The following is a 23,378-nucleotide window of genomic DNA, read 5'->3' as shown; positions in this document are numbered from 1 at the left end:
AAAAGATTGTGCATGGAGCTTTAATTTATCTGAGCAAGAAATTCAAAAACTACTTACCTTTACGACACTAGTGAGACTGGAGCGTGTGTAGAAATAGATTTGTACCTCAATTCTCTTCTTCTATCGACTAACGACAACCGGCTAGCTATCTAGATTTTTTTATGAAAACTGTCTAGCGCCTCTACCGGGCTCCCTAACAACTATTTTGGTATTATTTTAAATGTCAAACTCTCGATACTCGAGAATACAGAATATACAGAATTGCCCTACTGTGCAATTTGACTGAACTGCAAGACATGTGTTCGACCTGTACTGGTACCCTCTCCGTTAGATTGGAGCGTGAATGTGTGTGGCTACAATAATAGCAAACCTGCAGCAGCTGTAATTATTTTCTACGTATCTGGCAGCTATAAGACTTAGAAGCGATAGTTTTTTTGTATTTTACATAATAATATACATTATTATGTTTAATATACGTCATGATGCATCTGCATCGTGTTACAAGCGGCGCTCACTTAAACAATAGACTTGAGTAGTTCACGTGACGTCATCGCCTATACTGGTGGTATCTAGATTGTTCTATATCTGTGGTCAATACGAACATTGCTGGAGGCATTTAGTCTACGTTACAAGTTTTTTGTGAAAGATTAAAGAGAATTCTGATTGTTTTAGTTTAAAAATATCGTTGTATGATAAGAATAAACATAACCATTCTACAAACTTACTATCAGTAAAGTTAATTTGGTTTCAAATCAACTGACTATTTATAGAAAATAGTTTTTTTAAGGTGAATATTTAACATACAATAAACTACAATTTGTCGTTGTTAAAAGAATTTCTACATTTAAGGATCGAATTCCTACCATTACTGACTATAGAGAATTTTGTATGAAAAACTGATCATCTCCTCTAGAGCATAATACGGATTATTACAAAGGAACGCATTTTTTATGAAAATTTAAAAGCCTATTGTCCTTTCGATAGTTACAAACCTAGAATATAGCGCTACGGAAATGACGAGTGTGTAGTGTAACGTCTTGGAAACGGCAACCATATCATAGCAAAATATAATTAAATAAATTTAACTCATTAATTCCCGCTGATGGGCAAGGGTAATGAGGAAGGAGTAACGCCTTGAGTCCACCACGCTGGTCAATTGCGGGTTGGGGACTCGGCATACCTTCAAGAACTGTTCTAATGAACTCTCAGGCATGCAAGGTTGCATCACGATGTTTTCCTTCACCGTTGGAGCAAGTGATAATTATTTCCAACACACACATAACTTCGTACCAACTTATAACACTCGGCTATCACCGCAATTGATTTCTTAAAAAAGCATGTTTCATGTCTCAACTAAAACGATTAAAATTCCCTCCACAATACGAAAAGGTGAAAGAATTCGAACTATGTATCCAAAGCTTCGCTCTGTTAACGTTGCAGAGCTATTTGTCAATGTCTGTGGTCACGGGTCCAGAATATTATTATTTCCAAGGCTCGGCTTTTAGTTTAATCAAATGGCCGAATAACGGATTTTTTTCTGTTGATATTACTTGTATTTGTTGTAATCTCTTGAAGTTTAGGAACGATGATATAATATTACTTGTTGATAGTATTGGTGCTCGAAATCAAGATTGGAATTTTTAAAGCCTTCTAGACTAGTTACTAGCCATTGGTAGCGTAGTACGTATGGCAGAATATTATAACCGGCACTGTACAGATAAGTTATAAACTGCTTGAAGTACAGTCAAATAGACCATTAGCACTTTGACTTAAGTTAAAAAGAAAAATGGACAAAGACCACCTAGAATGTTTTGAAATTTGCTGTCAATAAGATAAAAATACAGTAACGAATATTTATGCTGACTCATCTGCCACACGTGGTGTCCATATACGACTATATGAACGGAGCAAAATTACTCAGAGCTTTTATTTTAAAACCGCAATTTATTCCCTTATACCTAAACTGAATTGAAATCTGAAGTATGTTTTCGTGTTTTTGTTCTAAAATTGTACATTTCGAGTAGTTTTAACATCGTTTGTTCGGAACGTGCCATCCATCGATCCCCTAACAAAAATATTGAAACAAAACTTTTTATATTTCAGTTATTTTTACCAATTTTAACGTTCTACTGTTTTTAATTGTTCAACTATTGATGCTTGAACGAACGGCTTGTTAGAAAATTTACATTTTTGAACTATTTTTTTGTGAATCGGATTGAAATATTTTTAGAAGAGTAACAAGGCTTGAAACTAACGGAAATTAAAACGATGTTTAACCAATCAACGTCGATGGTTTGACGAGTGTTTAGTTCCTAATATAAATAGAGATGTATAAAGTACGTCCATGTTCCGCCATTTGTAAATTTCTTCAAATAGTGAACTAACAAATTGCAATATTAGCTATACTTATACAAGGCACGTTATCAAATTTTGGTCGGCTACTAAGAGTTTCTAATAGAGATTCCAAAATTCAGTGGTGCTTTGTCTAGGAAATTTATATCACAAGTAGCGTACACTACTGCTGGGGGCTGCAGAAGAGGATGTAAGACTACTTTTCCTCAAAATACTAAAATACTTTTGACGTAAAATTATTTGTCTAAGAAAATGGATCGAAATGTTTCCTAGATATAATACTAAAAGCAAAATCAAGTATGTCTTGAAACAATAATATCGTGCGTATCTGTTGTGGAATGATGACGTATCTACAATTTGTCTCCGGCGACAATGAGATGAATGATGGCTTTGAAATACTGCCGCCGTATCTTAACGTGAAAGTAATATGATGTATTATGTATGAATCTTTGTATGGAACGTGGAAATTGTATTATTTTACTGTAGTTTTCTTTGTTTGATACATTTCAGCAGACTCTTTTGTTGTGCAATGGTAGTAAATGTTACTGTGTTTGTTTGTTTTTTATTTTGAATGACGATCAAAAATATTTTCTGCTTTTTCTCAGTGATTGTACGGATTCTGGAACTTAGGGTTCATAGACCTTTGTGCCGTGGACGTAAAACTTTCCTTTCTGCGTCTGACGTCTAGTTAAGTCAGTCTAACATCCCAATTAGCTATGTAGGTAATTTTGATTGTAGTAACCGAGGTTACTAGCCGACAGCTTGACGTTTTTAAGACACCGTTTACCATTTAAGACGCCAAATAATTGAAAAGTGCTTGATATTTAACTCTAGTGTTATTATAGTCAATACATCGAAATCTGTTCAGTATTTTTCATGCTAACGAACAAACATACGAACCAACATTACCAGAATTTTTACGTTTAATACTAGTAGGAAGTAGGATTAGTAAGGAAGTTATTTATTGCTAGAAGACAATATATTTATGTTGACAAGACCCGTTTGAATGTGGGTTGGCTTAATATATTACTACTTAATTGAATTACATAGCATATAGTACTGATCTACTAATACATTATTCCTTGCTTATATACTTTTACTATTGAGTATCAAGATAACGATTAAGGGATAAAGATATTTTAATACAAGGACTAGCTGACTAACAAGGCTTCGTATTTTATTTTGATGAAAGTTGGTATCATTCCATATTTCAATAGCATAAAGTGCCTTAAACGATTATTCTTAAAGTGGCTATAGTTTAATCCAAAGTCAAACTATCTCCATGCTAAACGAAACGAAATAAGAATAGCCTAGATATATTAAAAGACTCGTGAACAAACATAAATTATGTTTTCAAAAATCAACCCCTTAATGAATTATTGAATTAAGCTTTGCGGTTCAGCTAGTAATAATAAATGCACTTACAACTCCATTATTATCATTGACAATAAAATAAAACAACACTGTCATTTGAACATTATTTATATAATAATGCCAATCAACATCGTCAGATGAAACCGCTAGCAAAAATATGTGTTTACAACCAATTGAGCTTATTGATCCGTGGTAATTGACGTGTTATACTAACGCGAACATTGTTGGGTAATATGATGAGGATGCTTCAGTTCTGAGTGAGGTTATTTTTTCATAACCAGCCAGTGCCTCGATTCTCTACTACTATCGACTACCGACAACCGAACTGTCATCGAGAAATTTTGTATGAAAGTCTGATCAGCGCCTCTGATGGGTGTCGTAGGAAACATTTTGGCAGTACATTCTAAATGTCAAAATGTCGTTAGCTAGCCGGTTTTCGGTAGTCGATAGTGGTACAGAATCAAGGTATATAGGTATAGGTTATAAAATATTATCGTTTTTAACCGACTTAAAAAACAGGTTATCAATATTTTACTGTTTTCTTTTTGTATCTTTGTTAAGCAATTTATCCGCCATCAGTGGACTGTCTTTCCAAATAATTTTCTATTCCGAAGGATCAATAAAAATAAAACTTTTTAGTACCTGGAAAATTTTCGTTACATTAACATTTTTTTAAAGTTATTATACACCTGCTAACTCTATACTATCGGCATATGGCCGATATCGATCCAGTTCGCATTGAACTATAAATGTCAAACAATATTCTTGAATTTCGAATCAGCTCATGGCTGGATATTGATGTAGCTCGAAAAGGAAATAATTCGATTTTTTGATTACAGTGTAATTCTATAAAAGATATAATTATCACTATCGGTTGTCAATAGTGACAGGAAATTGCTTGTGTCTAGCTGAATACACTAACGCTTGGATCAAAAGGTCAGTTAGCAATCATTTAAGTAGGGAAATCCTTCACAATTTATTTTACCTCTTTTTACAACCTACAAAGTATATATTAAATTTTAAAACAACTTCATAAAATGACATTAACCTACAAAAACAGTTCACAAACGTATCTGCAACTGCAACTCCCGCCAACAGATGGCGTTGTACAGTAACAACGTTACGACCTGAATACAAACAGAACTCCATTGTTCGACTTCTGATTGAATAACTTTGCATGCTCCACTACAACTTACAACATGTATACGCCTTTGATAAGTTAAAAAACAATAGATTTTTTTTACCTTAAAGTTGCATAGTTAAAGTTTGGATGAAAGAAAATATAATAACTTTTAGGTTTGCTGTACGTAAGTAGTTAGAAACTTACACACCTATTTAGCTTTCTATAAGCCATTAGTAGGTAATTGCAATTGCTGCCGATACATATATTTTGTCATAACATCACTACGTAGTATAAAGCAAAGTCGCTTCCCGTGTCTGTCACTATGTCTTTATGTACGAGGTATGTATGCTTAGACCTTTTAATCTACGCAACGGATTTTGATCCTTTTTTTTTGAAAGGTTTATGTATAAAAGCTGTAAAGATTAAAAAAAATAGCTTATTAGACCGGGCGAAGCAGAAGCGGGCTGCTAGTTGAAAATAATCATTAGTTCGTACAAGGCTTTATATTACCAACTGTATAATTACAATCAAGGATAACGATATTTAAACTTAATTAAGCCATATTAAAGAAAACAAAATTAGATTGTACTAAATTAGGTCCCATTTTAGCCTCTCTAATTTAAAATTTAATGTCTAATAAGCCTTTACGAACAAAACGTTTTAAACTGTTGTAGTTCTATCATTAACCTAGAACTCTTCTACAACCGATAGTTAGTCCCAGACGTCGTAAAACATTTATGATAATGACGTGTTCATTAAAAATTGAAGATTCGGCACCATTTCGTGTCTAGACTTGGAAATAAAGAAAATGAGGGGACAATAAAACTATCCATTATTTCATACATGTCAATGAAAATGTTTGTGAGTATGGATGTATGTTTGGTACTCCTTTATGTGAAAACTACTGATATGATTTTGATGAAATTTAGCTCTCAGGTTGGTCATAAATTGTAATAGCTCATAGGATATTTTTATGAATCAAAGTATTTTTTCTACGCGGACGTTGTCTTGTGCGAAAGCTAGCCTTTTTATAGATAAGGTAGTTATTTAACTTAAAACTTTACTTAACATAATATTGTTAAGAGAAAGTTGGAGACCCAAAATCAAAGACAAGCTAATATTTTTTTTAAATGTACACCTAAGTTACTGAAATAAAGGATAAAGATTTGTACACGACTAAACTGGCAGGTCAGTATACATTGCCAAAAGAATATTTTTTGTCCAAATGTTGAAAATGAAAAATTGCTTTCTTGAGAAAAATGTTGATGTTTACGAACTTCGTAATAGTGTATTGAATCTTTTCGCTTTTCAACCTCAATAAGGTGCTGTCTAAAACTTGTAAATGAAGCCTTGTTTCTTAGGCTTTTTATTTATGTAGGGTAAAAAACTTGTTGTCATAATGTTTCTATAAAGTTTGGCTTTCAATGTTCAATTAATTTACCCACGAGAATCGATGAGAAAACATGTTTGAACTAACGCGAACATTGTTTAGGCAAATTGGGAGTTCAGTGTAAGATATGTGAATTACTTTTCGGTATTCTATCCATACTCATATGAATTGCAAAGTAATCGGCGACTTAAAAATACCTTTTACCGCTGACAGATTTTTAAAACTATTTTAATAAATACTTCAGCAGAGTCGGGTCAGCTGTTTAACCGTGAGAGCATAGCAAAAAGACTAAGACTTGTTACACAGTCACATATATTCGGTTCGGGAATAATCGGGCAGCAAACATGAGTGAATGAACCCGATCGGAAAAGCCGAAGAAGTGAGTCGATTCATTTTGTTGTTCGATCCAAACCGAACGTGCAGAACCGAATATGTGTGTATCAAGCCTAATTACGAGTAGTATATTAAAGCACTTAATATAATATTAGTTATAATAATCTTTCTGAAAAAAACCATAACCTACTTCACAATCTAACTGAGATATAACCCCCAGAGCCGCGTCAAATGATAACAAGACAGTTTCTCGAAAAGAACTCAACAGTGCCAGTTCATTCAAACACAAGATTTTTCAACCAGAACAAATTACATTTTCTCCAAACCTGTGAGAGCTTACTTATTAAAGATTTTTTTCTATACTTTATATTTATAACATAACATTAGACGGAGTTTTTCCTCAATCTGAAGAAATAGGTCAACTAATCATTTTACTGGGGGCGGAAGAAAATATAATCCAAAGTATTGTATTTTTGTGAAACTGCCAGATAATCGGGGAGAGCGTTGATGTGTATTGTACATTGAGTAATCTTGTAAATAACTTTGTATGCTACGCTTTGGCAATGCGGTAATGTATTAGGAAGAAGAAATAGTAACGGATGTATGGGTGTTGTTTGTGTGTCGTGTTTTTGTTGATAGGAAACCATGAATACTTTGACAAATGTTTGGTTAACCATAGCATAATCTTAGATTTCTGAAATGCATTCGGCCTTTAAAATCAAGCCTTAACCGGTCTCATCTCTAGAGGAGACCCTTGCCCAGCAGTGGAACAGGATTGATTCAAGAAAAAGAAAAATATATTATCAGGTTTATTTCATTAAACAGTGTTTAATGAAACTGGTTACGTAGTGTATATTATCACGCCCTATTCCTATGAAGTTAAGCAGATACTTAAAAATACCATTATGACCTTGTAGTCAAAGTTTCAGCTTCCTACGTATATCACTGAAACCTAACCTTGCGATTGCTTTGACTTGCCTATGCAATTCGACATTTACCGTCTGTTTTATTTGTGTGTTTGCTTATTTCTCCCCTTTTTCCCCTAGTTTACTAATTACTAACATAAAAAGGCCCACTTTTAAATTTTGTTTTTGTTTTCCATTTCTATCTAAAAGCCCTTAAAATTAATTCAAAATTCAACTGAAAATGTTATTCCAAGTGGCTCATTATACGAACCAATGACGGACAGTAAACAAGCTCAATTAATTTATTGTTGTCGCGTACCGACAGTAAGCCGTTCCTCTCAATTGGCACTTGCGTAGGACGGTTACCCTGAACACTGATCAGAAAATAACAACGAAAAATGAGGAATAAATTATTTAAGAAGTTGATGGAAGATTTTAGGTAACGCTGTTTTAGGAGTATTCCGTTTTGGAATTAGTATCGACATCGACATTTTTTGTTTAAAAAAAAATTATCAGCGCACCTAGCGGGCACTATAGGGACTATTTATGCAGTAGGTTTTAATAATGTCAAACTCTCGATATTTGCTAGTAAATACTGTCTGCAGACAAAGGTTCTATTGTGTCTGTAGTAGTGCGTATAAGAATAATTATAATTTAGTGTATGACAAGATGTACGGATTTGAAAGTTCTTTGGTCTCTGCCTACCCCTATGGGAAAAAGACGTGATATTATGTATGTATTTGTTACTGAAAAAAAAGATTCCAACTAAGAATTATATTTTAATAAGAGAGAACTTACAAGCATACAATTTACATACACAAAGGATGAACAGATCCGTTACAAATATTTGTTCTGTATGGATTTTGAACCCATCACACATACGTCGTACATAGTGGTAGCTGAATTAAACGAAAAGCACATATTATGTCGTCAAAATTATTTCAATCAGTAAATGTTATGTTTGTTTGTAAATATTACTACAGCATATTGTAATTTGAAAACAAAAGTAGTAAAAGGCAGCTATAACATTTTTAGAATTTAATTTTATACAGTTCCAATTCATGATGCATAGAAAATGAAAAACAGAGTTCACATTGGATTCACTCAATTGTGTTTTATAAAATGCTCGCTCAATTTCCACGCTCATGTAGCGAGATATTAAAATAGTGGTTCAATAAAAACATTTAGACAGCCAAATGATTAGAATTACAAAAGTTTAAAAGTAAATCCGTTATGAATTTTTAAACTGCGTAAGTGACGATTTCTCCTGGGGTCTGACTCAGATAAGAGTGTCAAAATAAAGCGTGATGTTCGCGAAGCTGAACATTTTATCTTATTTTTTTATTTCTAAGAAGTTTTTAAATCTCTTAAGGAGCTTTTTTATTGAGAGAAAATGTGCCTTAATTTTTTTTACACCGAAATCCTTTTTTGATTTCTACGAATAATCATATTTTGTTTGGAATGGAATACGTAATATTTCGAATTTGAGCTTCGTTTTTGATCACGCTTGAATTTTAAAAACAATGTAAAGTTTTGTTATTCCTGTAGCCTGATGTTGTCTTTTTTGAACCAACAATCCTACTAATATTATAAATGCGAAAGTTTGTGACAATGTATGGATGTTTGTTACTCTTTCACGCAAATACTATTGAACCGATTACGATGAATTTTCATATATAGGTAGCTGAAGAATAACACATACTTTTTATACCGGAGTTCCCGAGGGCCCAGGATTAACACGGGAAGGGTTTCCATGCGGACAAAGTCGCGGGCGGCCTGTAGTAGTTTTCTAAAGTAGTTTGTCTTATTTTCGTTCATTTACATAACAGTCTTTGAAAGAATAAAGTAGAAAATATGTAAGCTAGTACTCTCAGGAACATCTCGAAACTCAAAGTGTTTCTTTTAAGCAAAGCAGAGTCCGATTCACCTTGAGTTTTTCTACGAACGTAAAGCGTTAATTGGATAGTTGGTTGTTCCTATAAAACTGGAATAACGATAAATTCTTAGAAGTTTGCTTCAGATTCTTCTTCAGAATAGTCTAAGGTATTAAAGTTATATTTTTTTTTAACTAGTGACCAAAACTGATTTCAATAACATTGCAAACTTCTATTACCAGTCACTTGTTATCCCGATTATTTTTTATAGGTATAGGAAAAAAAGTGGCCCATTGGTGAAGGCGTGATATGATGTATGTATGTATGTGTATCCAGAGTGTATGAAATACGCTGATGTATCACCCTTTATAATGTTATTCTTGAGTAAAGTATTACAGCACGCCGAATAGCTAACCTAACCTAACCTTTACAATAATAACAGTATCTACCGTCTTAACAATAATAAACTAAATCTATCTTTTCTTTCGCAGGAGACCCTCGCCCTCGTCTCACATGGTACCTCGAGAATACCGTCATTGACGACTCTTACGAACAACGTCCAGACGGCGTCACAGTCAACACGCTGACCTTCCCCAATGTTGGAAGACAGCATTTGAACACGAGGCTCGTCTGCCAAGCTTCCAACACCAACCTGGCGGCTCCGGAGACCAAGCTTGTGATACTGGATATTAATTGTAAGTTGCATTGGAACCAATGTTTGTCACCAAGATTTACTTAGCAGCTTGATATTTGTAGTTTAAAAAAAATAATCATCATTATCATCATGTCAACCAAAAGACGACTACTGCTGGATGGAGGCCTAACCTTCATAAAATTTCTCAACACCTTTAAAAGCATAATATTCTTTTGACAAAGTGTATGGATGTACATGAGGTAATAGAAGTTTCTAAGAATCGTACCGAGTGGCGTTCTTTGGTCTCTGCCTACTTCTATGGGAAAAAAGCGATTTTATGTATTGAAGAGTTTGACAGCACCATATAAAACAAGTTTTTAACGTAGAAATTGGCGTCAATTTTGCTATAACATTTTATATTGAGTCTTAAAATGACTGTTAACTTATCCTATGAAAATGATATCCCATTATAAAAGCATTCATTGATAAAAAGCTTTCGCTCGCAGGTCTCACAATACTACTATAATATAATGTGTCCATAACGCGAAGCGCACCCCAGAAAAGACCAATAACAAGAGCAAGCAATATTTGAAAAATCTATTCATAACTTTGGAAAATAGAAAATTCTAAAGCTAAAAATGTTATGCATTTCTGAGGTCAACGAGATAGAAACACTGTTGTGGGTATTAACCTTTTACGAGTCATAAAAATGTTATTGTTTAGCTCTTCAATGTAGGTCGTTCAGTCATTCCAAGTAGAACAATGGAGACACCTACAGGCAGTTTGTTACAGAAATAGACTAGGACACTTACTTGCCTGACTATCTCTGTGTCGCGGTCGGTATTGTACACGACTGTTGATTACGTCCTGAGTTCGATTCCCCAGTCGGGTAAAGGGATATTGATTTTTTGTAATTTCGAGGATTTGATTGGAAGGATTGGAGTTTGGTACTGTGCCGGGGTTATGAGACTGTCGTAGTAAAAGACAACTGTGCGACTCTATTTCACAAAAAAATCTGTTCGAACATGTTTATATCAAATGGGGCTATTTCCTACTATACTATCGACTATCGATAGCCATATAACACTCAGGTAATTTTGTACTAAAAATTATAAGGGCCTCCAGCGGGCGCCGTAGGAACTATTTTTGCGGTACATTTTAAATGTCAAACTCTCGATACACTATAGTACTGGCAGTAGGTCGTAACAGGTCATAAGAACAAATAATAGTGAAGTGATGTAAATGTTTTACATCCTTGATTCCAACGGTCTGATTCAAGTTAAGTGGCCATTTTCGGTTCTATTATAAGCAGGCACTCAATTGAAGTTTCCGACTGGACAAATCCGGTAGTTGGTTTCAATTACTTGATTCAGATGTTTAAGCGTAATACTCTAAGAAATACAGATTATAATAAATCTGTTTTGTTAGTAAATACATTGTTTTAAGTTTGTTAGTTTGTTTTATTTCGAAGTCTTTGACCTACATTTATATTTAACTATGCTAATCTTGTACATAATCTGGTACATAATTGTACCTCGAGGTCCAACTATTTATTAGTCTATTCATAAAGCAAGTGTTGACAGAAAAGTATAACTCAAAAAGAAAAGAAAAACTTCTTATTTTAAGTTTTAGTATTCTTATTATAAAGATATATGCAAATTTCATTTTTTCTTATTAATCTCAATATGAGGACTAGTGACGTAAGGTGCTCACCAAATAAGTCATGAAACTTTGAAGATGGCCACCCAACAAATTCTTGACCCCAGCTGCAATGCTTTACCGCGCTTACTGCATATTTTACGTGTCAACGCTACACTATCCTACTTTCTTTGTTTATGTACTAGTATTCAAATTTTGCTATTTGAAATTCCACGAACTACGTTTCACATTTCAGATTTTCATACTTTTTGTTATTACTTTCAGAAAATTGTACCGTAAAATTAGTTTCGTATAGAGGATATGAAATTCTCGACTCACAGAAGAAATAAAGTAGATTTTTAATGCAGACGCAATATCGTGATACTACTACTACTGACAACTAGTCGATGGTTTTTTTGGTAAACCCAGTCATTGATAGGGTTACTTGAGTAACCCATCAATTTGGTAAAGCCATCATTGTTACAATACTGTCTACCAGACATTACATAAACTGTCTATGAAGCATAATATAGTGTACGATTTCTCTAAGCTTAATTTACGACAAAAACCAGTGGTTTAGAAAACCAACGCTTACATAGTCCCCAAAATATTTATGTTTTGATGAGTCCATCATCACTCTACCCTGAACTTCTAGATCTATTTGTTATCTCAAAATGTCTTCAATTAAAGCACACTTCGATAATCCGAGATTGTATTTTTGCTCAGCGGTGAAACATGAAACTAGACTCTAAAAAACCAATTCTAGTTTTATCAGCCTTGCAATTAAACTAACTTTGTTGCAGTAAGGCCACTGAGCGTCCAGATCTTGAACAAACGGCAGCAGCTGTCTGCTGACAGGAACTACGACGTGGAATGCAGAGCAGTGGGATCCAGGCCTGAGGCCTTGGTCACCTGGTGGAAGGGTGGGAGGCAGTTGAAGAGGAGTGCTAAGAACGTGAGTAACCTTCATTGTGTTGAATGAAACTGCTTGTGTTTTGGAATCGTGATAGCAGATCACCAGATTTTCAAACTTCAAAGACATTTGTCCTAGAAAATACCCGTTTCTAGTAAAGCAGTAACGACCCTGAATGAGATAACGAGCTCATTTGACTTTGACTTTCACTAAAGCAAACCTTTTGTATCAAAACCCCAATTCTTACATGAAACTGAAAATAACAACCTCGTGAAACAAAGTTTCTTACCTCCCCGTTCGACAAAAATTGTAGCCGATTTTATAAAAAATGTTTTTGATATCTGATTTTATCTTTGAACACAATATTGTCATAATATCGTTCAACGTTTGCCATTATTCGAGCACAAATGGTGTTGAAACGATGAAATAAACATACCTACATATTGTTCCACTAACTGCACCGAAACAATAACTGGAGCTATCAGGAAAGAGTGCCAAATGTGTTGCCCAACAACTAGTAAAAAACACTCGTAATGGATTTTTAACTGTGCTTTTTCAACAACATTTTTTCTGTATCCATTATCTTGTTATGTCACTCCAAAGACTTAAAAGACACTCATAATAATTTCAAATTCATGTGACTCAGGTAATAATTTTCTGTACGAACTGTATAAAAAGTGTCAAAGGAATATTTTCAAGGAATACGTAAGCATATTTTAATATTACTCGCAACGGCAAAGTTGTCACAAGTTGGAAGAAACGCGTGATACATAAAGTAACGTCTTGACAACTTAAGTTTTAAGTAAACGATAACGAAGTTGCCGAACGCGATACTACACAAAGTGCTTTAGATACGTCTGAGGATCTGATTACATTCAACTTGTAGGAAAAGGGGAAACTTCCACAGTTGGTCAACGTTTGAAAGCAAAAAGACGGTAATTAAAAACGAAATTGTCTTCTTCAGCTTGTTGCGGAGTTCAGGATACTGTACTTTACAGAGTTGACCTGCAGCGCGCTTCCCCCACTCGGCACTATCGAGTTTTGAAAGTTTAATAATAAAATTTATTTAAAAATAAATTAAAAACATGAAAGAGACGTTGATTAGTGTTATTTATAAAACAGTTTTGAATAGCTACCAGGCTGTGGACAGACAACACAGATTTCTCGATTTTTAAAATTCAATATGTCCTATCGCTAAAGTACCTATTGATCGCGATTAAAAAAAAGGTTTGACGAATAAATTCCTTAAAAGTAAGTTTGGGGCGCTGATAGGCATTCCATAAAAAATATCGATAGCTTTCAAATACTTAGTGGTAACAAAACATTTCTTTGATATTTGAGTGGTTCTTTTTGTTACTTTAAGGCCGATAAACTGATTTAAATTTTAAAAGTATCAATCATTGAGATAGAAAGCTCAAAGGCCAAATTTTAATGTGAAATTGGACCACTAGAGGCACATTTATCTACATCGTCATAGTTGGTGCATTTAGAGTTTTATTCTTGAATTCTTAACAAAAGCTTTGTTATATGTATGTCAATTTATTTTGGTTGTTTTCTTTTAGGTTTGATTGATCTTGTTAAATATCATCTTTGAAAGGAATATCTCACAAATTAACATCTTATGTCAGGTTTAAGATTTTTTGTGTATTATTTTGATGTACATGGTAATTTCCGAATATTAGACGCAATATTATATTGCGTCGTCAATAGAATATTCCCAAAGCCACAAATTTCTATTCCGAAGAAAAAAAATGTGATTTTCACATTTTTTTTCGCATAAAAAGAAGGTTCACCTACAATGGTACGGTGATGGCTTTGGGAATATTCTACAATCACATTTGCAGGCCCAAAACTACCATAAATTCAATCAAATATTTAACAACTTCATTTATTTTCGTATCCAAAAGTCAAGCTCCTACTAACATCAACACGAAACCTCAACATATTTTTGGTGAACTTTCAATTAATTTCAATATGAAATCACTACTGCCGTTCAAGAACTGATTACAGTCCTAAGCCACGCATAAGCCCTTGTTGATTGAACAGCCTCAGAGTAAATATATGTTCAGTATTAATAATCTACTGGCAACAATAATCTGGTATTTGCTTTACCAAAATCAAATACGAGCAGACTTTGAATAGTGAAGGTTTTTAATTAAATTCGGCAATATTATCTAGTTTACTGTTAATTTGATAGTTTAGTTCAGATTATGTTATTAACTTTGTGTTTGGGATGCAAATATGACTGATTTGAAGTCGTGTGATCTAGTTTGAAGCTTGTAGTTCTGATCTGTACATGATACAAAACTGAATTAGTTAACTACCCCGCTTGTTATATGGGACTCATAGCATGAAAGAGAAAAAGAGAGAAAGAGAAAAGGAGATCGATATATAGGTAACCGATTCTATTGCAGTTATTAATTACTTCTAAAGGTCGTTAAAATGTTTAGTCGACAAATAAAATGGTCCACGTTTGGGCGTCGAAAAAAACGGCTAAAATATTAACTATCAAAAATGCAATCTTTGTTATTATAAACATTTGGCACACAATACTTCCCTAATAAGTAATAATATATATTTTTGTGGTAATGTCAATTAGTTTTTTATATTTACATTATTCGTGGTACGGTAATGATTCGCAAATATTCTATTTGTATTATATTTATTTAACCGTAATTTTGTCGTATTTATTTTAATTTTACCAACAATATCTACAAACAATGCAAGCACAACTACAAATGATTTAATCGGCTATGATTTGTAATTAATAAACCACTAATTAAGGAGGCACTCGCATGGGAGTTACAGTAATTAATGAATTACTCATTATTATCTACTAACATTTGTGCAAACACGTATCGCATTGTTTGATGTTTATTAACGTGATAGAAACATGCCTGGTTGAGTACGAAAAGGCAATTGACGTGACGAAATATTTTATCGTTCATAAGAAAAAAGGTGTGGTATAGTGGCTATGAAACATTATACAGCTACCGAGAATCGTGGTACTCGTAATAAACGTCCTGTTTAACAAGATGTATGGATCTGTCACATGCAAAACAACTAGCTACTTAAAAAAGCGTGATTTTATGTATGAAATAAAATGCATCCTTTTCGAATTTAAGATACAGCGGGAAATCATTATCACTTGGTTCAAAGGTGATGCAAAAGATCGCACGGAAACGCAATTTAACAGCTTTCAAATGATTCTACTGCTGTGGCCAGATGTGGAACAATCATTTTCTTGGTTTTAATTAAAATTCGCCAAATTTACAGGTTTTAAGCTCTAACTAACATTGTTAATTATATTTATCGTAGTCATCTCCTAAAAAACTTAGCTTTATACCTTCAGAAGCTAAAACAAAGAAAATAGTTTATTCTATAATATCTTTGATACAGATAAAAACCACACAAACGAACCACCAAACCTATTATTCTTTAATCACACCGTACAATGAATATAAAACAAAAAAAGAAAAAAAAAACACCTCCAGTTCACTATTTTCGTTATTCTTCGCCAAAATAATTAAGTCTGCTAATTATAGTTATTAATTATAGTTTGTACGTCATATGAAACAATAGGGTGTTGTTTCTTTGTTCATTTAGTTGTTCTTTGTTTCACAACACCCTGTATAATGTCAAGTTAAGGGCGAGTTTACGCTCTGTTTTACCGTAGCTTTTGTTGACTTTTTTCGCTTTTTTTTTCTAATTGGATTTCGGTTAGAGTTCCTTGGGAATAGGTTTATTAATTTCTAAGTTTGTTTTGTTTTAGTATTGCATTATAAGAAATGTTTTACTTGTATATTATTGTATTAGGATTCTCGGTGTCTTTCGACATTTATATGGAATTGCCAGTTTCACAATTTAATCCTTATGCATTTATATTTTAAAAACTATATGATAGTCCCTTTAAGAAGTTTCTATATCAATACTTTACACACTAATATTATAGATGCAAGACTAATGAAACTAGAAATTATTACAAACAGTTCAGTAATATACAGTACAAAAACCGGTGTCTTTTTACTGTAAATTACTAAACTGTTTTTGATGATTTGTAGATACCATAAGGATTTTTTATTTTCAAAGACGATATTTTATATTAGAAAATCGTCACCTATGAGGCTTAATTTCATAAAAAATTAAGCAGAGTCGCATGAATCCGATAGTCAACGTTAATACTGTTTTTACTACCTAAAATAAAACACCCTGTACAACACTAAAATTATAATTACTTTTGTAGTTTAACATTAAATTTTTCATCCAATTAAACAGTATTTAACCATTATGAGTTAAAGCTATTATTTCATAATAAATTATTTAATATTTAATCTGTTATCAGTAATTTTGTATTATAATCAGCTAATATCGAGGGATTCGGATTTAATTCCCAAATGGGACTATGTATAGGCATGTATGGTAAAGGTTAGTGTTTGGTATATAGCTCTTTGTATGGTAAATAGTTTACCAACTTTAGTAAAAAAATACAGAAAGTAGTGATATTATTTTAACGCTTTGAATATTTTTTGGTTGACTAAGGTTGCTAAAATATTTGTATTTTACTTATATTAAGTGTAGTTGGGTTAGTTTTTGACAAGGAACAAATTTAAGTATCTATGAATATTTTGCAAACAATTGTTTTAGGTTAAAAGACACAAAGTAGTGCCTTTTAGTAATTGTGGGACAGTATCTCGCCATAAATAAAAGCAGTAGTAAGAGGTTTGGGGGTTAGAATATGGGGTTCATAAAGACGGTTCGTTTCGTAACTTCTGGAAACAAATTAAAAAAAAATAGAAATTAAATAGTTATACGTTGCGACTGACATTTTAAACTTCAATATTGAAAAATACTGACACAAAATGTATTGAATTGATATAATCGTTTGTATTTCTTTGCTATAATAAAGTAGAAATAAACATCAGTTCGTGAAACGTGACGTAAGCAGTAATTGCTTTCTGTGTAGTTTGTTTTTGCGTGGGTACAACTTCGTACGGTTTTAGCTTTGTAGAACCGAGAAATAGTTTTTGTTGTGTTATATGTTGATTGGATAAGACTTTTGGACACTACTAACTAGCAATTTACTATAAAAAAGACCAACACCCTTGGCTGGTTTCAATGAAACTGACCACCGTGGCCGACTATTGGCTTGAAGACATAACTACAGAAATAACTAATATTATAAGTATAAACATAAACCTGTTTTTCACGTTACCTCTCTTTTTTCCTCCTCCTTTTAAAAAACTTTCACTGTGTGATAAATGCATACCACAATAAAATACAGCCGATAAGCTGATTTCGATAAATTTACCACTAAAACTAATTGAAAATCTTGAATTCATCTAAATTACTAAACTGGTAGCGCGATGAAACCAGCGAGTATGGAGAGTTTTATGTTTAAAATGTGCTGCCAAAATAGTTTCTACGAGGTCCGCTAGAGGCACTGATCAAATGATCGTATATTTTTCGATAACAAACCGGTTGTCGACACTCGATAATAGTAAAAAATCAGGCTAATGGTAGTAGGTAGGTAAATACAAATACTCAGTAACAGTTCAAAACTTCATCAGACATCCCTTCAAACTTTTAACTCACTCCTTTCACATCACTATATCAATTCAATATCAACACTGCAACAACCAAGTGGTCCCGCCGTCACGACGATGCAACTCAAAGTGCGCAACAAAAGGAGCTCTTGAATTGTCACCGCGACGTTCGACTGAGTGCCGTGTGCGACACGCTGAAGGGACCATTGTCTTTATACTGAGTAGAAATAGACGCTCAAACCATTCAAATTGAGACGTGCTTGGTTAGTTTATGAGGGATTTTGAATAGAAGTTTGGAGTACGTATTTTTGTTACTAATATGAAGTTATTAATAACACGTAGAATTACATTGGTAATTATATTTTGTACCCTGCACAGTTCCTAACCTACTCTGAGCCAGCGGAGGACTCTAGAGATAACCTCTCTCTCAGAGTCACCTGGAATTAGCTCCCTAATTCCAGGAGGACACTATTGTCCAGCAGTGGAACGATCATAGTTTAAATCTATCAATAATTATGTTAAGGGACTTTATATGAAAATGTTGCTACTATTTGTTAATCACATAAATATTTTCAAAACAAGGTAAGAATCAAACTCATAATCTCCAGCCGCAGTAGTAGTAACGTGGTAAAAATAAGAAAATCGTGCACAGAAATTATGTCCGGAAAATTATGCTCCAAAAACATTCTTCAGATTTGCCTCTCCTTGTTTCTTTATAAAATCATATACCAATGCTTAATACATGCAGCTACTCCCAATGTCCATAAAACCATACGAGAATTAGGTCTACTGTTCGACTAGTTCGTGTATTAAGCCAAAAATATTAAGCGTGAGCCACGAATGCGTAATAAAATCAATAAATCCGCGTATTATATGGGACAGCATGGCGTAGCTTTGAACACGAAATGAACAAAACGTTCGGTTATCAATTGGGCGTCTAACAGTATATTGGCTCGACCCCAACGTTTTGGCAAATCGTCGAGAATTTTAAAACAAAATTTGAATAAACTTTCGTATGTTATATTTCAAGCATGTTTATCCTGTTCTTTCAAAGTTGAAGAAACTATCGAGTATTATTTTAAATTGTTACATAAAAACGAGTCAAAATGTATACGTTCGGACTTAAAAACGCCAACCGTAAAAAAATATCGATCTAACAAACATTAAACACGCTGTAGTAGTAATATTGTATATGAGCATGAAACCAAAAACAAATTTTAAAATACTGCCTTAAAGTCGGCCCAAATAAAAATATGTTTTTTTTTTTTACTGCACCATACGAGATACTGCGAGGTATACCTTACCTAAAACTATGTTAAATCTTTTGTTGATCAAAGAAAAACTATTTATATATTTTTGCTAGCCGAATACAATGAAGCAAATCTTGAATAATTTATTGTTTATAAATATTGCATAAACCTGGCAAATCAGCATGGCATGTTTTTATTGTAACATGAAAAATGGTCAAATAAAAAAACTCAATCAAATAATTCGACATATCATCAAAAGCTGAACTACAAAACAATAACAACAAATGAAAATTGATCACTTAACTTTGTTTATCTGAACTCGTATCAAAAACAATGATATTCACTCATAATTAAAAACACATACAAACATTGACGATACAAAAAGACTCGATCATACAAAATGACGTCACGATCCATTACATTTAACCGGAAAATATTGAAATAAAATAAATGCCATTCAACTTTTAATTAAGACATGAATTGGGACGTGGTATAAACAACGCTCGATCATCGGACACTTTTTGTTTGTATGTATTGTGCTGTATATTTTTGTAAACGTGATCAGCTGTGGAACAGCTGCTTTGAGTAGCTTTTTGTATGAGATGAGACAAAAATACGTTGAAATTAAATAAGGCATCGTAATTTTAAACGGAAAATAGTATGTGATTTTGTTTATTATCTTATTCACATAATAAGATGACCATTTGGCGGACTCCACAGCGGACAGGAAGCGAAAGAGAGATTTATTTTTTACTAGCTTTTACCCGCGACTTCGTCCGCCACCTTAATTTTCCCATTATGCGTCATTTTCCCGGGGTAAAAAGTAGCCTATGTCCTTTTTCGGGTATCAAAATATCTCCATATCAAATTTCATGCAAATTGGTTCAGTAGTTTAGGCGTTATTGAGTAGTAGACAGACAGACAGAGTTACTTTCGCATTTATAATATTAGTATGGATTTGGAGGTACCCATGTAGCTAAATGATTCGTAAACAATTAAACATACATATGATAAATTAGTTTCCTTGATATAATTTCGTCGTCTTTGGAAACGCCGTAGAGAGAGTAGAGAGTAGGCTACATTCTTTAAGAAGTTCTGCTATGTATTATTCGCTACCAGCACAGCAACCATGACAAGATGTTTTAATGAAGGAAAGTAGTTGATAGAAACTGTAGTCATTGGCGTTTTTCTACCTATGGACATTATTGGAATAAGGCGTGAATTAATGCATTTATGTGTTAATTAAACAAATGTACCAGTTCATTTAAACGACTTGTTAATGAGCGGACGGTAAAGCGATTACAATGTTATAACTGGTAGAATATTAAAACAATTGATATTGCCACTTGCTAGTATTGAATACAGATGAGGCATCGATACGGAATACATGAATATGCAGAACTGCACGTAACATTATTATCTTTTTTCACTTTGCTCTAATTTATCAGACTGCCTGTGTTGTCTGAGCGGTAGTGACTACAATACCTAATTTCTCCTATAATTTCACGTTTGTCGATCAGTTCGGTTCGCTAGAGGTCAGGACTTGGACCTCTACAATCAATTTTTTGACTACTGTAAGTTGCAAGCAGCATGCAATTCGCTTATCTAAAAAACCAATCAGTATTTCTTTAAATAAAAGTCTCTTCCTCCGGACCTTTTGTGGGGTTAGAAAAGTGGCCAGTGTTTTTTTGTTGTTGTTCATCTTATGGATATAGTTACACAATATGAACAATACGACATTTAAAACTCTCTTTTTATGAACAGGAAAGTTACTGCGTTTCTCTTTTGTTCTCTTAATTTTATTTCATATAAGTATACGTTTAAAAATTAGACTGACTCATTTTGTGTTCGGGTACGTGTAAGTATTTGAATAGTATTATGGCATCAAAAATAGACATATACCGATTTGTCATATTTAAACTAATACCAGTTAATAACATTCATTAATTAGCTTCTGCGTTGCAATGACAAACTAATTAAATAAATATAATTATGACGTTGATATCTATTTACTAATTGGTTGACGTTTTAGTTGATGTGTGAATTTACGTGACAATATTATGGAACGGACGAATGCATAGTAATTATAATTTTAGGAATGTTCGGTCCGTCCATCACACTTTTGCTGGTAAATCTATAAGTTAATTTAATTTTAATATGGCTATGGAGATATTTGAAGAAGTAGAAAAAACTAGTTGACCCGCGAGAACCCTAATTGAATACGCAGTTTCATGTCCTATTAAAGCCGCTATGAGACGCATATTTTCGAAAAGTCTTAGCTCTAAATTATGTAATTTGATCGGGAGTCTTCAAATATTTTCATACGAAGCTTCATCAATTTTGGTTCAGTGGTCTAGCCAATAAGGTGTCACAGATAAACCGACTTTCATAGTAATAGTATTAAATACGGAGAATGTACAGATTAATAACGCTATAAAAATATGGAACACCTATCTTCCCACCAATTAATTTACTTCCAAGCATTTCCTCTATAAACCTCCCAGTTTCCTAAAAGGAAAATCTAGAATGTAATAGTCTTTTAAATTATTCCGAGGCGACAGGACCACGTTATTACTTAGTCGGCTGTCGTATTTCAGTCTTTGCACGGTGGCTACAAGCCAAATGGTTGCGAGATAATATCGAAAGAAGCCAATAAGATTTTTGAAATCTTAAACGTTGAGATTATTGTGTTTGTCGAAGTGGGGCACGGGAAATGTGCTATTGAGAGTGTAAAAGTAAGCTGTCAATTAATACTTAGGTTTTCAATCGCAATGATATTGTGAGAAAGAGTATAAAATGGTAAAAAGGAGAGGTACGAAATGTTTTTAAATTTTGCTGTTGTCTGTTATTACTGAAGGTATGGCAAAGGATTATGAAATACGCTTATCTTTTGCCGCTAACAGGGGGTGAATCTTTGCTTAGAACTATCAGACATATTACCAAAATGTAGGCAACTATCGAGAATATTCCAACTCAAATTGAAACATCTTTTTACACTTGTCTTTCCAGAGAATGTAACTCGAAACTTTCACGACTGGTCAAAGGCAGAATTGACGACTTAAAGTGTTTTCTAAGACACGGAGGTCTACAACTCCAACTTCCTAATGCCGAGCAATCTCTGAAAAAATTCTAGGAGAAAAACTTAGGAAATAATTTTGGCCAGACCCACGATCGAAACCCGAGTCGCACACAATACCGAATGCACCACAGAGACAATACTAAACTACTACACTACTAATTAGGACAACTATGGCACTAAAATCCCAAACAAACATATGAAACTAATATCACCAGATAAGTGTATGCAACTGTACTGTCGAACCCCAGAGGGAAATATCGGCGCGATATTGTGTTATCATTACCACACATTGGGATCAAACGTAATACACATAACGCACTTTTGATCCAGAAGATTGCATTTTGGTGTTAACGATTTGCATTAAATTTTCATACGCATTTGTAATCGGTTACATAATAATATAAATTATTACGTCATGTATGTATATAGTAATATTATACCTGTATACTCGAAGGTGAATGAAATAGTGTAATAATAAGGGTAAACCAATTTTTATAATATACTTAGTAGACATCATTTTCAGATATTGATCAGGCAAATATTTAAATTAACTCTGCGTGGGAATATTTTCTTAACGTAGAGGGCACTATGATAGCTCGGTATTCTATACTCAGTACTACTGGAACACTCTTGGACACTATAAACAAAGCCCTGCATCGTTGTCCAGTTTCAAAGCAACTGACCGCCGTAGCCGAATCGGCAGGGACATTATTATTGTTACTACTGGTTACCGTTTCTCCAGGAACTTGAAAATACTAGTTTTTTAAGATATCCGCTAGGGGCACTGATAACTATGTATTTCATACCTTTTTTCTCTACCGTCGAAGATAAGTTAAAAAAGCAAGATATAAATCGCCCCTCTACCTCAAACTTCACTTCAGATTACGTAAGTCTAGACCATAGTCATTCATTCAGCAAGGCCTCGTACCATAACCCTTCATCATTGTGTACAATGTTACAGCGATGTCGT

The 23,378-nt window shown here is 33.5% G+C and overlaps 1 protein-coding gene and 1 long non-coding RNA gene across 5 annotated transcripts in view; one reads left to right on the top strand and one right to left on the bottom strand.

Moving 5' to 3' along the window:
• LOC142980921 (uncharacterized) overlaps positions 1-23,378 on the bottom strand; it is a 251,338-nt gene that overhangs the window by 191,443 nt on the left and 36,517 nt on the right. The gene's annotated exons all lie outside the window — the stretch shown is intronic.
• Positions 1-23,378, top strand: part of LOC142980919 (neural cell adhesion molecule 2-like) — a 177,036-nt gene that overhangs the window by 126,004 nt on the left and 27,654 nt on the right. For all 4 annotated transcript variants that reach the window (XM_076126526.1, XM_076126525.1, XM_076126527.1 and 1 more), the window contains exons 5-6: positions 9,843-10,046; positions 12,427-12,578. In XM_076126526.1, coding sequence (XP_075982641.1) covers positions 9,843-10,046; positions 12,427-12,578 — 356 coding nt within the window. The remainder of the gene's footprint in view (positions 1-9,842; positions 10,047-12,426; positions 12,579-23,378) is intronic.

This window comes from Anticarsia gemmatalis, chromosome 19 (genome assembly GCF_050436995.1).
Source record: "Anticarsia gemmatalis isolate Benzon Research Colony breed Stoneville strain chromosome 19, ilAntGemm2 primary, whole genome shotgun sequence".
NCBI classification, from domain to species: Eukaryota; Metazoa; Arthropoda; class Insecta; order Lepidoptera; family Erebidae; genus Anticarsia; species Anticarsia gemmatalis.
Note: the sequence above shows the minus strand (reverse complement) of the source record. Positions and strands in the feature narration are given on the sequence as shown.